We start from the raw sequence: 18,529 nt of genomic DNA, 5'->3' as shown, positions 1-18,529 counted from the left end.
GAAAAGGTAGGACATAAATGTAATAATAAAACCATGGTTTTAAACTCATGATGCACCAAAATACCTTAATCGGTTTTAAGAAGCTGTGTGAAATTGGTTCTAGAAATGTGAAGGGATAGCAACAGATACATATAAAATACTACTTGATTTTTCAGTTTAAACATAGTAGGCATCAGATCTCAATGTGAGTATCACAGAGGGTGAATGGGCACACATCCCTTTTAAAACTATTTCCACTGTAATTAAAGAATCAACACTGCAACTTATTCATAAATGGCACTGGACTCCAGTACACCTACATTTGACAACTCCATTCCACCTGTATATTGGAGAGGTTACCAAATATTGGAGACCTTAATTCATCTTTTGTGGGAGTGCTTAAAGGTACAGGTTTGGGGAGATCTGTGTTCATGACCATATCTGAAATGTTACACTAGAAGGTTGACATCGTTATGCTCAATGTGGGGCTCAAACCCGCAATCCTGAGATTAAGAGTCTTATGTGTTGAGGTTTTTGCCTGTGTGAGGACGTGCATCTGGTCACATAGCAATTACGAACTGGCAACATGCCCAGAAGGATGAATCTGCCATCTCTAGGGGCTCATAATCTGCCTGGTGATGGAAGCCTAGCAACAGCTCGGTGATTGGTGTAGAAACCTTTAAAGACTGAGTGTGAACATGTGCTCTGTGTGGAGAGTTCTGGAGAGTCTGTGTAGTGGAGCATGTGGAGTTGGTGGTTGTATATAGAGAGAGATAGAGAAGTACTGATCTATGTTCTGTTGTTTTCTTTATAAATAAAGGTGTACATAGTTACTCAGTACTAGTGGCAGTGAGTTCCTGTGTCCATACTACTTGCCTACATCTGCGACCAAGAAGTTTCTGCTGTGCCTGTGCTTACTCTGCTGAGTCCAACTGGTATTAGTTGGCATTTATGACCAGATCCAGCCTTGCTGGTCTTAACATTATGTTCTACCAAATGAGCCATCTCACAGGCATAGCTTTGCTTTCTCTTTCTCAAAGGCAAAACAAACATCTGTTATGTAAGTCACTTGTTTGTAATCTTCTGGCTACTGTGCATGTGTAGAAGGACACAGAAGGCTGTTCATTTCGTAAATGGTGTGACAGAGCATGGCATCTGGTGCTAATGGACAAGATCATACAAAGGTGTTAGCTAGCTAGAAGGGAAACTACAAATGGCATGCTTGAGACAAATTGGTTTCAGTTTATTTCTTTTATTAGCTCCCAAACAGAAGTGCTCAAACCTACGATATCTCACAGCTTCTTCCCGGGGGGGGGGGGGGTCGTTGGCCATCTTCTTCAATACATGTTTATATGATGAAAATATATTTGTATGTAACTGGCCATAAGGATTAAAATCAATGACTCATTTTGTTTTGTTTGTTTGCTTTTCAATAAAAACAATATTACAAAAAATTTAAAAAGCTAATTGGGCAGGGACGTGACGGGGTAGGTTCACCTATGAGGGAATGGTGAAAGAAATGGATTTTTGCTTGGGGCACCGTAGAAGATGGCTTAAAATAACATCTCTCCGGCCATCACAGGGTAATTAGAGGCTGAGAATGGGAGTAAACAGCCTCCCTAAATCTTCCCATGGGTACGGGAAGACGCAGTCTCAGCCGCAGATGCCCATCAACCAGCTTCGACTTCGGAAAGGAGGGGCTGGGGGCACTGGATGGAAACCCCCAAGATGGTCTGGCACTCCTGGACGCTGCTTTCACGAGCGAACCAAATTCCATGGCTTAAGAATAATAATTGGATTTAAGTTTTGGACATGCTTCAGACGAAGAGGGAAGATTTATTCTGCTAAACCTAGCCTCTGAGGAAATAAAAGATAACCGAAGAATGATTACAGCAGAGCGCTAGAATGGTATGTGACAGAGTTGATGGGGGGGGGTGTACTTCTTCTTTTTTTTTTTTTGCTGTCCTTAATATCTACCTAACAAAACCTCCCTTACAAGAATCGTCTATAACATTTATAAAGCAAGCGATATTGGAAAGTTGAATTTATTATGATAATATGGGTTTGTTGGTTTTTTTAAATAGACTGTGTGGAAATGAAAATATAAACAAATAAAGCTTTTATTTTTGGCTTTGCCTGGAAGGTGATTAAGATTCCATGGGCGTACCTAGCATGGGGCAAGGGGGGCAGCTGCCACCCCTAGAAGGTCGACTAGGGAAGCCTCCGGAAAGCGGCCTGAAGCCGCTGAACAGCTGAGAGGTGCGCCTGGATCGGCCTCTGCTGCGCCTCTCAGCGGGCGTAGTGGTGCCCCTGGTGGCCTGGCGCCCCGCGCCACCGGACCTGGACCTAGAGACGGCCCTGCTTCAGAGCAGGGGAATTTCGTATGAGAGAGTTTAGGGGGTTCATTTAACGGCTGCAGCCGCCGCCACCGAGTTGTTGGGCCCGCTGGCCCTGTAGCCCCGCCCACATTCCCACTTTGTGGCCCCTCCCATGCCTTGGCCCCGCCCCTGAATGACCATGGCTTGCCCCCCCCCTAGTTTTGATCCTGGGTACGCCCCTGTAAGATTCCCTAAAACATGAAACAGAGAAAGGGCAGAACTCCTCAATGCCTTCTTTGCCTCAGTCTTCTCCAAGAAAGAAAACAACGCCCGACCTGAAGAATATGGAGCAGATGATTCAGCAGGGGAAACACAGCCCAGAATAAGTAAGGAGGTAGTACAAGAATACTTGGCTAGTTTAGATGTATTCAAGTCTCCAGGGCCAGATGAACTACATCCAAGAGTATTAAAAGAACTGGCAGAGGTGATTTCAGAACCACTGGCAATAATCTTTGAAAATTCCTGGAGAACAGGCGAAGTTCCAGCAGACTGGAGGAGGGCAAATGTTGTCCCTATTTTCAAAAAGGGGAAAAGAGAGGACCCAAACAATTACCGCCCAGTCAGCCTGACATCAATACCAGGAAAGATTCTAGAGCAGATCATTAAGCAAACAGTCTGTGAGCACCTAGAAAGAAACAGTCTGTGATCACTAAAAGTCAGCATGGGTTCCTGAAAAATAAGTCATGTCAGACTAATCTGATCTCATTTTTTGACAGAATTACAAGCCTGGTAGATGAAGGGAACGCTGTGGATGTAGCCTATCTTGATTTCAGCAAGGCCTTTGACAAGGTGCCCCATGATATTCTTGTAAAGAAGCTGGTAAAATGTGGGCTAGACAATGCTACCATTCAGTGGATTTGTAACTGGCTTACTGACCGAACCCAAAGGGTGCTCATCAATGGCTCCTCCTCATCCTGGAGAGTAGTGACTAGTGGGGTGCCACAGGGTTCTGTCTTGGGCCCAGTCTTGTTCAACATCTTTATCAATGACTTGGATGATGGGCTTGAGGGCATCCTGAGCAAGTTTGCAGATGACACCAAATTGGGAGGGGTGGCTAACACCCCAGAGGACAGGATCACACTTCAGAATGACCTTAACAGATTAGACAACTGGGCCAAAGCAAACAAGATGAATTTTAACAAGGAGAAATGTAAAGTACTACACTTGGGCAAAAAAAAATGAAAGGCACGAATACAGGATGGGAGACACCTGGCTTGAGAGCAGTACATGTGAAAAGGATCTAGGAGTCTTGGTAGACCACAAACTTGACATGAGTCAGCAGTGTGATGCAGCAGCTAAAAAAGCCAATGCAATTCTGGGCTGCATCAATAGGAGTATAGCATCTAGATCAAGGGAAGTAATAGTACCACTGTATTCTGCTCTGGTCAGACCTCACCTGGAGTACTGTGTCCAGTTCTGGGCACCACAGTTCAAGAAGGATACTGATAAGCTGGAACGTGTCCAGAAGAGGGCAACCAAAATGGTCAAAGGCCTGGAAACGATGCCTTATGAGGAACGGCTTAGGGAGCTGGGTATGTTTAGCCTGGAGAAGAGAAGGTTAAGGGGTGATATGATAACCATGTTCAAATATATAAAAGGATGTCATATAGAGGAGGGAGAAAGGTTGTTTTCTGCTGCTCCAGAGAAGCGGACACGGAGCAACGGATTCAAACTACAAGAAAGAAAATTCCACCTAAACATTAGGAAGAACTTCCTGACAGTAAGAGCTGTTCGGCAGTGGAATTTGCTGCCAAGGAGTGTGGTGGAGTCTCCTTCTTTGGAGGTCTTTAAGCAGAGGCTTGACAGCCATCTGTCAGGAATGCTTTGATGGTGTTTCCTGCTTGGCAGGGGGTTGGACTGGATGGCCCTTGTGGTCTCTTCCAACTCTATGATTCTATGATTCTATGAAAATCAAAGAGAAGCAATCTCGTTAGCAGCTGGAACTTGGTCAAGAAGGCAGTCTCATATCAATTGAAAAATATTTGGAATGTTACATTTTCACAAGGATTAATACTTACTCAGATAACAATATGGAGTATTAGGCACCCATTTTTTTCCACCAATGTATTTAAACTTAGATGATCCTTTTGAAAAATAGCCAGCATAGCACTGAACAATAACTTCATCCCCAGGATAATAGTATTCTTTTCCCCCATGTTTTATTCTTCCATTAGAGATACGGAGTTTAGCAATGTCTGGGGATAATCTAACTGAAAAAACACACACACAATGATCATAAATAAGAAAGGAACACAAAAGTACACATAGAAATAAGATTATTTTCCAAAATCTTTCATACTTATACAACTTGATTTGCAAGATGCAGAATGTTCTGTACAAAATGTTAAGAAAACCTATTGATGTAATGTATAGATCTGGAAGGACCTTTTAAGCCTAAGAGTGCAAACAAAAATCATCATTCAGAAAAAACTGTAGGAGAACTGACCCCCTACCTAAAAAGCTGCCAAGCAGGCTCAACTCGAATTGACCCTCTCCTCCAGAATTTCTCCCCTCTCTTCGAGCAGGCCAGTCTGTTTCCCCAAAACTAGTATCTGTGAAAAGGGGCAGGAAGGGGCATAATTCTTTCCAGGATGGCACCAGAGGTAATTCTATGCAGACTTCTTAGGAGAGCTACTCCAGAAAAAATGCACACAATAGACACCTTCCATAAATCTTACAAATTTTCTTTCATGACTGCATGAGGCAAAAGTTACAAGGGTGGCTTTTTTTACTCCTTTGTTATGCACCAATATGCTATCTAGTGCTATTTTTCTAGAAAAAGAGGTGCCAGAACACCCCATGAGCACCTCCTTCATTCTCTTTGAAATGAAATGCTGCCCATCTGAGAGGTGCTGGAACTGAGTTCTGGTGAGTTCTGGCTGGGGGAAAAAGTCCTGATGCTATCTGAGCCAGGGTGTTGAGATTTGATTAATCACCAAAATAGCTTTGTTGCTGCTTCCTCCTGTGGTGTGGCTAGACTCTTAGGCCATGGTTGCAAAGCTGTGTGTGATGCATCAAAATATTGATTACAGTGGTACCTCTACTTACATTCACCTCGGGTTATATATCCTTCAGGATACGTACGGGGCAAACCCGGAAGTATTTTTCCAGGTTTCACCGCACATGCATGTGCTGAAGCGAAGCGCTCTACCGTGCTGTGCGCATGCACAAAAGCAGTCCTTCTGGGTGCAGAAAACTCGGGATCTGACTGGAGCTCTGGAACGGATCCCGTCTGCAACCAGAAGTACCACTGTACTTGTTTGTGGATCCTTCTTGTTTAGTCATTTAGTCGTGTCCGACTCTTTGTGACCCCATGGACTAGAGCACACCAGGCACTCCTGTCTTCCACTGCCTCCCGCAGTTTGGTCAGACTCATGTTGGTGGCTTTGAGAACAGTCCAACCATCTCGTCCTCTGTCGTCCCCTTCTCCTAGTGCCCTCAATCTTTCCCAACATCAGGGTATTTTCCAGGGAGTCTTCTCTTCTCATGAGGTGGCCAAAGTATTGGAGCCTCAGCTTCACGACCTGTCCTTCCAGTGAGCACTCAGGGTTGATTTCCTTCAGAATGGATAGGAAAGCAGGGAGACAATATACAGCCCTGTCGTACTCCTTTCGCAATTTTGAACCATTCAGTTATTCTATGTCCAATTCTAACTGTAGCTTCTTGTCTCGCATAGAGATTTCTCAGGAGACAGATGAGATGATCAGGTACTCCCATTTCTTTAAAAACTTGCCATAGTTTGCTGTGGTCGACACAGTCAAATGCTTTTGAGTAATCAATGAAGCAGAAGTAGATATTTTTCTGGAACTCTCTAGCTTTCTCCATAATCCAGCACATGTTTGCAATTTGGTCTCTGGTTCCTCTGCCTCTTCGACATCCAGCTTGTACTTCTAGGAATTCTCGGTCCACATACTGTTTAAGCCTGCCTTGTAGAATTTTAAGCATAACCTTGCTAGCGTGTGAATCCTTAGTAGCGTGTGGATCCTTAGGAGAGGTAAATGGTGTGTGTGTGTGTGTGTGTGTGTGTGTGTAAGTAAGAGAAAGACCCAGCATCACCCTCTCTTTACTTCTCCCAACAATTCACAAGCTAGCTATTGAGCAAGACACACAGCATTCAGCTTTGCAACTATGGCCTAAACACCATCATATTAGTCATGCCCATCCTACATTACGAGGAATGAGAGAATTCAACAATTGCAATTTATAGGTGACACTACACTGGGAATTGTGTTACCTGAAATTACTATTATTTTTACTTTGCCCCATTGTTTCTAGACTTTTCCCCTGTTCCTCCAAAATCTCTTCTGTGGGTTTCACTATCCCTTTGGAGCTATAGGGATGGTGCAAGCCATACATGGAAGGAGGAGATTGGTGAAATCTCCTTACACTAGTATAAAAACTAGTGGACTACCACCCATTACATTTTCACTGCCCAAATAATGCTAACTTGGGTGGTATATAAATATTATGAAAAAAATGCATGCATGCATATACAATATATACATAGAATTTAACTGTATACCTAGAAGGAGTAGCTTTTCTCCCTTTTCAATAACACTAGAACAGGGGTCCCCAAACTTACCTGGATTCGGGGCGGAGCACAGGCACATGCGATTTCTGGCCCACTTCTGGGTCAGAAAGGCGCCGGAAATAGCTGGTGAGCATGCGCACGAGCCTCCCCCGGCCCGGAAGTGCACCAGAATTGCCGGGGGCCGCATAAATGAGCCTTGTGGGCTGCATGCGGCCCGTGGCCTTAGTTTGGGGAACCCTGCCCTAGAACTTATAACACTTAGAAGCTGTTCCAGTGAAGCTGAATGCTGAAGTATTCAAAACCTTATTCATGCAACATATAAACTATGGAACTCTCCTGCCCCCCCCCCAAAAGAGGCAGTGATGACCACCAAGTTGGATGGCTTTAAGAGATTTAGACAAATTAATGGAATATAAAACTATCAGGTGCTATTAGCCATGATGAATATGATCTGTCTCCATGATCGGAGACTGTATACTTCTAAATACTAGTTGCTGGAAAGCACACAAGGGGTGGATGCTCTTGTGCTTGGGTGTCCTGGCTTGCATGCTTCCCATAGGCATCTGGTTGGTCACTGTAAGAATATGATGCTGGGCGGGGTGTGTGTGTGTCATTCACCTGCTCTAGCAGGATGCTCTTATATTTAAATTTTTTAAAATTCAGCACACCTGATTGATACAGTTATGGTTTTATAAAACCAGTGAAAATAAACCCTTTCTTCCTTTAGTATGCTATACACACACAAAGCAAAAGCCTGCCAATTTGTTCTCTGACAGCTGGCTGTGGGACTTATTGTCCTCAAGCAATATAAACAGGAAAATGATTTTATTCTTCATCAAATAAAATATACTCCTTCTAGTTGTTCTGAAACTACATACTGTATTAAGGGGAAGGGATTTAAAGCCCAGGTAAAAAGAAAGAATGGCGGGGTGTAAGAACTGAATAGCTTCAGGAGGTGTTCAGACAAGGTTTGGGTTCAGGTTGCCTATCTCTGATTTAGACAATTGGGAAATAGTATCTGTCTTGAGCATGGTATTAGAAGCAGAGTGCCATCTAACCTACAGTTGCTGTGAAAAGGCAAACTCTATGATGAGGATTAGAAAAAGGATGAAAAATGAAACTGCTTATTGCATGCCTTTATATAAATCTATGGTGCAGCAACACTTTGAATATTGTGTATAGCTGTGTTTACTGCAATGCAAAAAAAGCAGTATTGTAGAGCTGGAAATGGAGCTGGACTCCCCGGGTCCAGGCCTGCCAGCCAAAGGCCAATCTGCAAGCAGGCCCACAGTCCTCCCCAGCTGACTGCTGGATCACTGACCAGGCCCGTGGCCAGGCCGCAATGCCGTCTGACCGTTTAAAGTAAGTGGACTTGTCTAACCTAGTAGGGCTTTAAAGTTTTTATCTTCTTTATCAACAGACGTCAATACCACAGAGCTGAATTTATACATACAGAAACAAAGTTGTATAGGAGGATCCCACTGATTGTAGCCTTTGCATTCTGCTTTCATCTCCATGGTTTCATCAGGAAAAGAATACTTTTTATCACACTGCACAGAAATGATACTTCCAAGTTTATAATGAGGTTGTGGTGGATGTACACTTCCTTTTAGAATTCCTGGAGCACCACAAATATCTTGAGAAACTATAACAAGAAAAATAAAACCACAATATATATAAAATAATGTCTACATCATTTTAGCCTTGCTTTTATAAGTTCATAGTAGGATTCCAGGTATTACCATAATATCACATACCTGAATTTTGAGTAATCTATGAAAGTAAGTCACAAAATGCAGTTTACTACTAATTGCTTCATGGCCAAGTCATGCAAATCCCATTCCTGTGACATCATCAAAAGTAACTTCTGTTCTCTGAGTATTTTCTGAGCAGTCACACATTGGGGAAGCTTGTAAAATAGCCACTTGACTGGTTGTGGTAAGCACAGCTCACAGGCAACCAGGCTAAGAAACTTTATCAGGCAGCTTCTTTCTTTTTGGGCACAAATGACTAATAAAAATCAACGGAGAGGGCCCCCAAATATATGTAACAAAAGACAAAGTAACCGATGGGGAACTACCTTCATAGACGACAGCCATAGATCCCCTTTAGTACATCATTTTGCTTTTTTATATTACTTTCTTAAAAACATGGTGCAAAATGTTAACATTTGTTTGATAATATTGTTATAGGTTGGTAGGTGCTATAATTTAATTAAGCTTTGCATGTTAAAACTGTGTATCAGACCCCCAAGTGTTAGAATGTAATCAAGAATGTAATCGTAGAACAAGTCTAAGTTGCATGTTACCTTCTGAAATTAGCATTTATGAAATGCTAATTATGTGAGGCAAACTTCCTAAATTGTATATTAGACATTTCTAAAGCCTAGGAGATCAACATGTGTCATTTAATTAAGTCATTTAATTTCTTTTTGAGGTGTTAGCCTGGGGCACCCTTATATTGTAGAGTCAGGTTGTTTATTTGTACAAATAAACCAAATATCATAAAGACATCCCAGGCTCCACTGTGCTTCATTTTCCAAAAGCAAACACAGACCCTAGATAAGTGTCTGGTACTCCCTGGACTCTGGCACTGCTGTGGAGACTGGCATTGGTATTTAGCAATGTTATAATATGATTTTGTGGGCAAAGGATGTTGGACATAATATTATGATAGAGGATTGGGAAAAACTTTGGCAACAGAATATTAAATTTACTGCTTGTAGTTTGCTAAGAGAAAACATAATGAAAGTGATGTATAGATTGTACCTTACACCAGTAAAATTAGATCTATCATAATCATGATAATAAATGTTGGAGATGCAAGAAAGAAGAGGGTTCCTTTTACCACATGTGGTGGACGTGTCCACTGGTAAGTGACTTCTGGGATAAGATTTATAATGAACTTAAGAAAGTGTTGAAAAACACATTTGTTAAGAAACCAGAAGCATTTCCACTGGGCATTGTTGGCAAGGAGATTCCTAAGAAAAATGTATCTTTTTTTATGTATGCCACGACGGCGGCGAGAATTTTATTACCTAAGAACTGGAAATCACATGTACTACCAACAGTTGATGACTGGCAGATGAAGATGATGGAGTTTATGGAACTGCCTGAGATGACCGGAAGAATCCGCAACCGGGGAGAAGAAGCGACAGAAGAAGAATGGAAAGATTTTAAACTATATTTAGAAAAATATAGAAAAATATGTAAAAGTAACATATTAAGATCAGAATTAGGTTAAAAAGAAACTGTGGAATGTATGAATATGTTAAGTGGAAATGAGTAAAATAAGTTTAGAAAAGGTGATTAAAATGGTGTAGAAATTGCTAAAATTTAATCTGACAAAGAACCGCAGTGGACGGGAACCCGAGGGGGACCCCATATATAATGTGAAGGAAAAAGGAATAAGTAATTTGAATTTGTGTGTTTGTTTTTCTTTTTATTGTTGTTATTGTAGTGTCTTTTTATATTTTTGTGCTTTTTATTTTTTGTTTTGTAATAATTCTAATAAAAATCATTATAAAAAAATTAACAATGTTATAATATGTACATATATAAAGTCACAATAATATGACATCTCATTTGTTTCTTCCGTAAGCTCTTAACCATTTGAATTCAACCAAATGGTTGAATATTACAAAGGACTGTAATAAAAACGGGATTCCAATATTTAAAAAATGAATTTTGAAAAGCTTCATAAGATAATGTAATTTAAACATTCAAATTCAAAACTGCAATCCAACAGGGAAGAATTTAGACTTCTGCGCAAGGAGTAAGTACCGTGTTTCCCCTTTTTTAAGACACCGTCTTATAACATTTTTTCATCAAAAAAACACACGGTGTCTTATTTTCAGGGGATGTCTTAATTTTTTAATTATGTTTTTATGGTACCTTAAGGCCTCCTTGGCCGGGCCGGGCCGAGGGCTCGGGGTGCTGCTGGGTGCTCTGCATGGTGCTGCTGGGCGCTCTGCGCAGCAGCAGCAGGTTCCAGGCACCGAGGTGACAGGTCGCTGGCTCTTTGCTCTGCCCAGCGCTGCCGGGCGCTCGGCGCTGCGGAGCGCTCCGCCCTGCAGCCGCCGATTCCAGCGGCGGGGGTGGCAGGTCTCCTTGGCCGGGCCAGGAAGAGGCCAGGCTGCTGGCTCGGCGCTCCGCCCGCTGCAGGGCGCTCCGAGCGCTCGGCGCTGCGGAGCGCTCCGCTCTGCAGCCGCCGATTCCGGCGGTGGGGCAGCAGACCTCCTCGGCTGGGGCAGGAAGAGGCCAGGCTGTTGGCTCGGCGCTCCGCCCGCTGCAGGACGCTCCGAGCGCTCGGCGCTGCGGAGCGCTCCGCCCTGCAGCCGCCGATTCCAATGGCGGGGTGGCAGGTCTCCTCGGCCGGGCCAGGAAGAGGCCAGGCCGCTGGCTCGGCGCTCCGCCAGCTGCAGGGCGCTCCGCACACTCGGCGCTGCGGAGCGCTCCGCTCTGCAGCCGCCGATTCTGACGGCGGGGCGGCAGACCACCTCGGCTGGGGCAGGAAGAGGCCAGGCTATTGGCTCGGCGCTCCGCCCGCTGCAAGGCTCTCCGAGCGCTCGGCGCTGCGGAGCGCTCCGCCCTGCAGCCGCCGATTCCGGCGGCGGGGCTGCAGGCCTCCTCAGCTGGGCAAAAAAAGAGAAAGAGGCTAGGCCGCTGGCTCGGTGCTCCGCTCTGCAGCCGCGGCAGGCCGATCCTATGCGGAGCGAACCTTTATCTGCCCGCGCTTCAGCATGCGGGACCCGGGAGACGCTGCAGCGGGGAGAAACTAACTAAAACAACAACAGGGGGACGAAGAGCGTGCGGGGTGGCAGCAGTAGCGGAGGTGGCGATAGCGAGGCTGGCCACCCTCAGGAGCTCTATCCAGGGCCGTCTTAGGTATGGCTTATTTTCGGGGTGTGGCTTATATTTCTCAAATGCTTGAAAATCCTGCTACGTCTTATATTATGACTACGTCTTAAAAAGGGGGAAACACGGTATACCAGTATGTTGCTGCTGATCAAAATTTGGCTGAGGTCTTACAAAACAGAGGACCATCTATGAATGATTCTCCGTTCTGATTCTGATGAAATATGAAATGAGATTCAATCCTGGAAATCTTGTCAGTTTATAATCTGTATTGTTTGCAGAACTTCTTTTGTAGCCTTATCAGCTACTAAGGGTCCTTTAAGTTGCGCCCAGGCAAGGAAGGACAGAGACAGGTCCTTTAAGTTGCGCCCAGGCAAGGAAGGACAGTCTTGAGTTCCAGAGAAAGAGTTTTAATCTCTTATTAGAGAGACTCCTGATGACAAGAGTAAAGAAACACAAATTTGCAAACATTCTTATACACTTCTTTGCCCCCCCCTTCCTCTGTAAATGTGTGCACGCAAGGGGGTCACAAGTACATATAAGGAATATCCGTGTCCGGTCCTGTGCATAAGCACATGCTGACTCAGCCTTGAGTAAGACTATGCGTCAAGCATAGCAGCTTCCAGCGCCAGGCTCATCCGCTGATAAGGCTTTCTCTGTGTTCCAGACAAGGTCAGCTCTTAGCCTTGATAGCTTAGCAGGGCATTCTGTCTGGCTTCCCCTTTGGCACACAGAGGCATAGAGGCAAAGAGAACAAGGGGGGTGGGGTGGCTAAGCCATACTCAGAATTATACAATGCAGACTATATGATCAGATTTATAGCTCAATAACACAATTGGCAATTCTCTCCCTACACTTTCTTTTATAAATAGTGGCCACAGCTTTGAGAATCTATTTCTATTTCATAATTTTGTTCTCATATGTTCAAGTTCTAATAATTATTATTTGTGACATCTTTCATATGAATTCTCATGACTTTGGCTTTTGTTATAAATAAATAACATACCTCTGTGTGACTAGTGAGGCTAAATAATCACTCTTTAAACTATGTGTTTCGACATACTTCTTTGCATGCCTGCATTTCGGAATGTGCACGCCCTAGGCATAAATGTCGTTTTAAATGGCTTCTTATTGTTGAATGCAGAAACATAGATGCTAATATTTTTGTTTTTAAATAATTCTTACTCTTTTTGCAGGATGGCGCTTTAGGGATCCAAGTATTGTTCGCCACACATCGAATGATATAACTTCCGATCATGAAGTATCCAATTTCACATTCAAATGTAATATTGCTGCCAAAGGTATAGTAATCTTTAAACTCACTTATCTTCTTTACTCCATCTTGAACTACTGGATCTGCACATATAATCACTGAAAGCAGAAATAATATTAAAAATCAAAATCTTAGAAAGTGAGAAGAAAAATCTGCCACCCAGAGAAGAAAAATCCGTGTTAATTGGACCAGTTTACTCTTCTCTAGTGGGAATGTATCCAGCCACTGAATGTACAATGATAATTGGGTAGGCTTTACAAATGGGGATGATGTCACCCATTCTGTATGAAAAAATACCTGACTTTGTTTTACTGCAAGGGGTATGTGATGTACACTAAAATCCTTGTTTTCTGTGATTCAGCAATCACTTTTCTAACCATCAATGAACCAGGAAGTTAATGCTTTAGCCTTTTCCCAAATATCAATAATTGCTATGATTATATTCATTGGTTAAAACTGTAAAAGTCAAGGGCCAGAAGGCTTTTTACAACAACAACAAAAAGTAGACAAAATAAGAGTGGACATTTTGCCTTTTATCTCAAATTCTTAAAAAATGTAAGGTGGGAAAGGGATGCAATAATACAAAAGAACTTCCTGACAAGTCAACAGGTTTTGTTTTTTATAATCATCATGAAGGAAAAACTGGTATATATATATATGCCAGAAGCGGCTTAGTCATGCTGGCCCACATGACCCGGAAGCTGTATGCTGGCTCCCTCGGCCAGTAAAGCAAGATGAGCACTGCAATCCCAGAGTCGTCCGCAACTGGACCTAATTTACCTAAAGATAAAAGGGTCCCTTTCCCTTTACCGCTTTACTGTACTTCTCACTACTAAAAGATTCTATCTCAGAAAGTGAGTAGAAAAAACAGACCTTTATGAAAAGTATTATAACATCCTACCTCCACCCAGAGAAGAAAAATCTGTGTTAATTGGACCAGTTTACTCTTCTCTAGTGGGTATGTATCCAGCCACTGAATGTACAATGATAATTGGGTAGGCATTACAAATGGGAATGATGCCACCCATTCTGTATGAAAAAATACCTGACTTTGTTTTACTGCAAGGAGTATGTGCGATAGACATACTCCTATACACTCAAATCCTGAGGAACATCCTTGTTTTCTGTGATTCAGCAATCACCCATTAATGAACCAGGAAGTTAATGCTTTAGCCTTTTCCCAAATATCAATAATTTCTATGATTTCATTCATTGGTTAAAATTGTAAAAGTCAAGTGCCAGAAGGCTTTTTACAACAACAACAAAAAGTAGACAAAATAAGAGCCTGGACATTTTGCCGTTTATCTCAAATTCTTAAAAAATGTAAGGTGGGAAAGGGATGCAACAATACAGCAGAACCTCCTGACAAGTCAACAGGTTTTGTTTTTTATAATCATCATGAAGGAAAAACTGGTATATATTAAAAAAAACAACCTTGGCATTTTGGGGGTTTACTGCTCCACAGTGGTCTATTAGTCTTATCAACATCACAGTATATAATAGGTTCTCCAATGAGTGAGAGAGTCTCCGTGCAGTTGTATTTGATCACTATTCCATAAGGATAAGGAGGTCCAGTTCCATTGTGGGATCCACCAGGAATGTCTGGAGGGTTTATACATACAGCTCCTAAAATAAAATTGAATAATTCAGCAAAATGGTAAAACTGTCAACAGCATACTTTTGAAAAATCCAAAACATACCATGTAACAACTACTATTTTAAATACATTTATTTAGAAGTGATATATCTTAAATGCGGGACGTGGGTGGCAATGTGGGTTAAACCACAGAGCCTAGGGCTTGCCGATCAGAAGGTCGGTGGTTCGAATTCCCACGATGTTGTTCGGTCCCAGCTCCTGCCAACGTAGCAGTTTGAAAGCACGTCAAAGTGCAAGTAGATAAATAGGTACCGCTCTGGTGGGAAGGTAAACGGCGTTTCCGTGCGCTGCTCTGGTTCGCCAGAAGCAGCTTAGTCATGCTGGCTATGTGACCTGGAAGCTGTGCACCGGCTCCCTCGGCCAATAATGCGAGATGAGCGCCGCAACCTCAGAGTCGGTCACGACTGGACCTAATGGTCAGGGGTCCCTTTACCTTATCTTAAATGCCTATTGGATTTTCTCAGTTAAATTTATTTTTTTATTTTACCAAAAATGAACAAAATCATAATAAGAGAGGCTCACATTTTGGCAGCAGGGTATTACCATTGGTTGTGATTCTCTGAGTAATTCTCTGTGGAGTTGCACATACAGGAGCACATCTGCAGTTCTGTGCAGACAGGAAGACTTTTTGGAAGTACTGAAATACACTCAATATCTTGGCTTATTTTCCTGTTAGATTAATAGAAAGTAAGCCAGAAGTTCCTGCTTCTTATGTTAACAGAGAACTCTGCCTTAATACAAGCCAGGATCTTAATACTGAAATTGATGCACAACCAGGGGGGGAGGAGAAGAGGGAGAGGAGAAGATGCTTGGGTCAAGCACTCATTCCCAGCTTCATAGAATAATTGTCAGAACTGCCCCATTAATTTCTGCAGCTGATGTTCCTTATTGTACAATCCTATGCATAGCTACTTGAAAAGTAAGCTCAAGATAAATGTGCACATTTAAGTGTATTTAAACCTAACCTTTGTTATTACACCACATTTTAAGTTACACTGATAATCTGCCTTTTACCATCATGCAACTCAAGGTAGCACAAATAGGTTAAGTACATAAAGTATTCAAGCACTGAGCAGATTCCAGACCAGTTTAACTTTCTATATTCAAATAGCTGCACGTGCAAACATTCTGTTTTATACTTTTTCATAAATGAAGAATGCTATTAATGCTGAGGAATATCTATTTAGATCTCTATATGTAACCCTACTAACCACGTACACTAACCTTTACATGCAATCTGAATCCTTTTCCTTATGGAACCTAAAGAAGAAAGTAATTTGTGGAGTGCTGGAATGTAACCCTTGTGTAGGTGGGGAGTCGCCTGTACAACCAGCAGCACTTACCTTCTTCAAATGCCTTCTGTATGCCTTTGGGTGTATCTGTATATATATTCTCACAAAGTTCTCCCTTTTTACCTCTTATCTGATTTCACCTATTCATAGAAGTTTTTAGCAAATTCTTTTGTGAAATTTTCTAGACTGTGATCTGCCATAGCCACTTTGAGAGTTTTTTGTTTTACAATCAAGCTGTGTAAATTTTATGAAATAAAAAAATCCTTACCATAGTCACTGTCAGTTAAACACGTGTATGGACAAAACCCATTTACAACTGACGAGACATTATTTATTTACTCCTGGCTGAATTAACATTACCTAAACCCAATCTGGGAGGTTGGTGTTGTTTAAAATAGCTTAAGAAAGTGCAAACCAGAAAATTACCAACAAGAAGCTCAACGTTCAGTATAATTTAGATATATGTTGATACCGGTATATGTTGATTAGTCTAAACTTGGAGATCTCATTTAGACATCTACAATAGCATGTTAAATAACAAAACTGTAAACCCTATAACTAAAAATTTTTATTTTCTTTACTTGTATTGCATGCATAACATACTACATTTTGAAAATGCTTGAGGAATTCATTCTTTGCAAATTCCAGTACCTAACTTTCTGTATTCACAACTTCCAAACTAATGCAAGGAATCAGAATAAAGTCGTCCTTCAGATTTTGCACTCCAAAATTTCAGGTGTGATTTTTGATTTTTTAAAAAAGATGAAAACACAACTTTAGGATAAAATATGTTTAGAAATGTATGATTCGTCCCTGTATTTCTCTTCGTTTGATTGAATTATCTGTTGAATATGAGCTTTTTATGGATAATCTATGTTGTAATTTTATTTATTAAAATTAACAAAAATATACAAAAACAGAAAAAAGTAATGCATTTTTGTGAGAATATACATGCTTCAGTATGTATTTCCATGTGGCTATTTTTAATTAGCAGGTTACTATAGAAATGAGACAGAACAGACTTATGAATAGCTGTGAAACAAACACAGAATAGGAACTAACTAATTCGCTTACTTTAATGTCCATGCAAAATAAAAAAATTCCTTCAGTAGCACCTTAAAGACCAACTAAGTTTATATTTTGGTATGAGCTTTCGTGTGCATGCACACTTCTTCAGATACACAGTGTGCATGCACACGAAAGCTCATACCAAAATATAAACTTAGTTGGTCTTTAAGGTGCTACTGAAGGAATTTTTTTATTTTGCTTCGACTCAGACCAACACGGCTACCTACCTGTAACTTTAATGTCCATGTTTACTAAATTTTAAGGAAAATTCATAGCCCAATTGTCCCACTGAGTTCAATATAGGGCTTTCTCCTAAGGAAGTGTTCATAGGAATGCAGCCTTCAGGTGCAATCCTCTATATCCCTACCTGGGTACAAACCTCCACTGAACACAGTGAAACAGACTTCCAAGAAAACAACTGTGCTGTTAATCACAAAACATATCACTCCAAATTTGTAAATAATTTAACTACTTACGCACACAACGTGGAGGTGGATTACTCCAGCGAACATCACTTCCATAATCCTGACATCTGTTCGTACGTTTCCCAATCATTGTGTATCTGAATGTACAGGATAAAAAATCCAACCAATTGATGCTCAATCCATATAAATCAGAAGTACAGTTGGTAGGCAGTTCATAGAGTGGTGCTGTTCAGGTCTACTCCAATCAAGACAAGGTCTTACTGCCCTTAAAATTTCAAGATTGCAGCTGGGAGGTACTGCTCGATCTAGCCCTGATTCTTCATGTCTTCTATGCTTATTATGCTGTTTTAAAAGTGCATTTTATATTGAACTTTTTTTTAAACTAATGTTTTCTTCTAAAATGTTTAAGATAAAAATAGTTAACTTCTCTGTGTTAAATGTGCATTCTGTAGTTAACCTCTTTTATAATGTATTATTTTTAAATTTTTAGGATCAATCAATCAAATCTTTATTACGGTCACCGACCAGTACAATAAATTATTGCATTACATCATCAAAATTAAAATTTTAAAATAAACTAAAATAATTTATCTAAAAAGGGATCAGCCATCATTAGATCTTTAGATAATATATAAAAATTATTTACTATACACTATAAATTAAAAACGGAATTTTTCTAACTCTGAGCAGGAGTTAATTTGAGTGCCTCCTGTATAAGTGCACATGATTTTAATAGCATTGGTGCAAAATCTTGCCACCATGGCAGTGACATTTGGGTTGGAGTCTGAAAGGAGCCATTTTGTATGGAATTCTTTGGATTGTTCAGGAAGCTCATCTTTGAGATAATTTGTTTCGCAAGTCTCTATAAATAAAGCAAGAGAAGAATACATGGTCAATGGTCTCAACTTCTCCAGAATTGCGCGGGCAATTGCACAGGACCCATCTGAACTTCCCGTATAAAACAGCTGAAGGCAGAATGTGATACCTGGCCAGAGTGAACGCCCTTCTGTGAGATGGTATCTCTAGTTGAGTTAGATATTCAGCTGGAAGCGACAAGTATCTTCGTTCTT

General features: G+C 41.4%; 1 protein-coding gene across 1 annotated transcript in view; it reads right to left on the bottom strand.

Moving 5' to 3' along the window:
- Positions 1 to 7,690: 7,690 nt before the first annotated feature.
- The window catches only part of LOC118088522 (membrane cofactor protein-like), a 28,454-nt gene continuing 17,615 nt past the window's right edge, over positions 7,691 to 18,529 (bottom strand). Inside the window, exons 5-8 of the mRNA XM_060277138.1 lie at positions 17,511 to 17,596; positions 14,452 to 14,643; positions 12,930 to 13,115; positions 7,691 to 8,533 (exon numbers count right to left, since the gene is read on the bottom strand). Of these exons, the coding sequence (XP_060133121.1) occupies positions 8,265 to 8,533; positions 12,930 to 13,115; positions 14,452 to 14,643; positions 17,511 to 17,596 (733 nt within the window). The 3' untranslated portion in view covers positions 7,691 to 8,264. The remainder of the gene's footprint in view (positions 8,534 to 12,929; positions 13,116 to 14,451; positions 14,644 to 17,510; positions 17,597 to 18,529) is intronic.

The sequence above is a fragment of the Zootoca vivipara genome, chromosome 7 (genome assembly GCF_963506605.1).
Source record: "Zootoca vivipara chromosome 7, rZooViv1.1, whole genome shotgun sequence".
In the NCBI taxonomy this organism is placed as follows: Eukaryota; Metazoa; Chordata; class Lepidosauria; order Squamata; family Lacertidae; genus Zootoca; species Zootoca vivipara.
The sequence above is the reverse complement of the archived record's forward strand: the minus strand, read 5'-3'. Positions and strand labels throughout refer to the sequence as shown.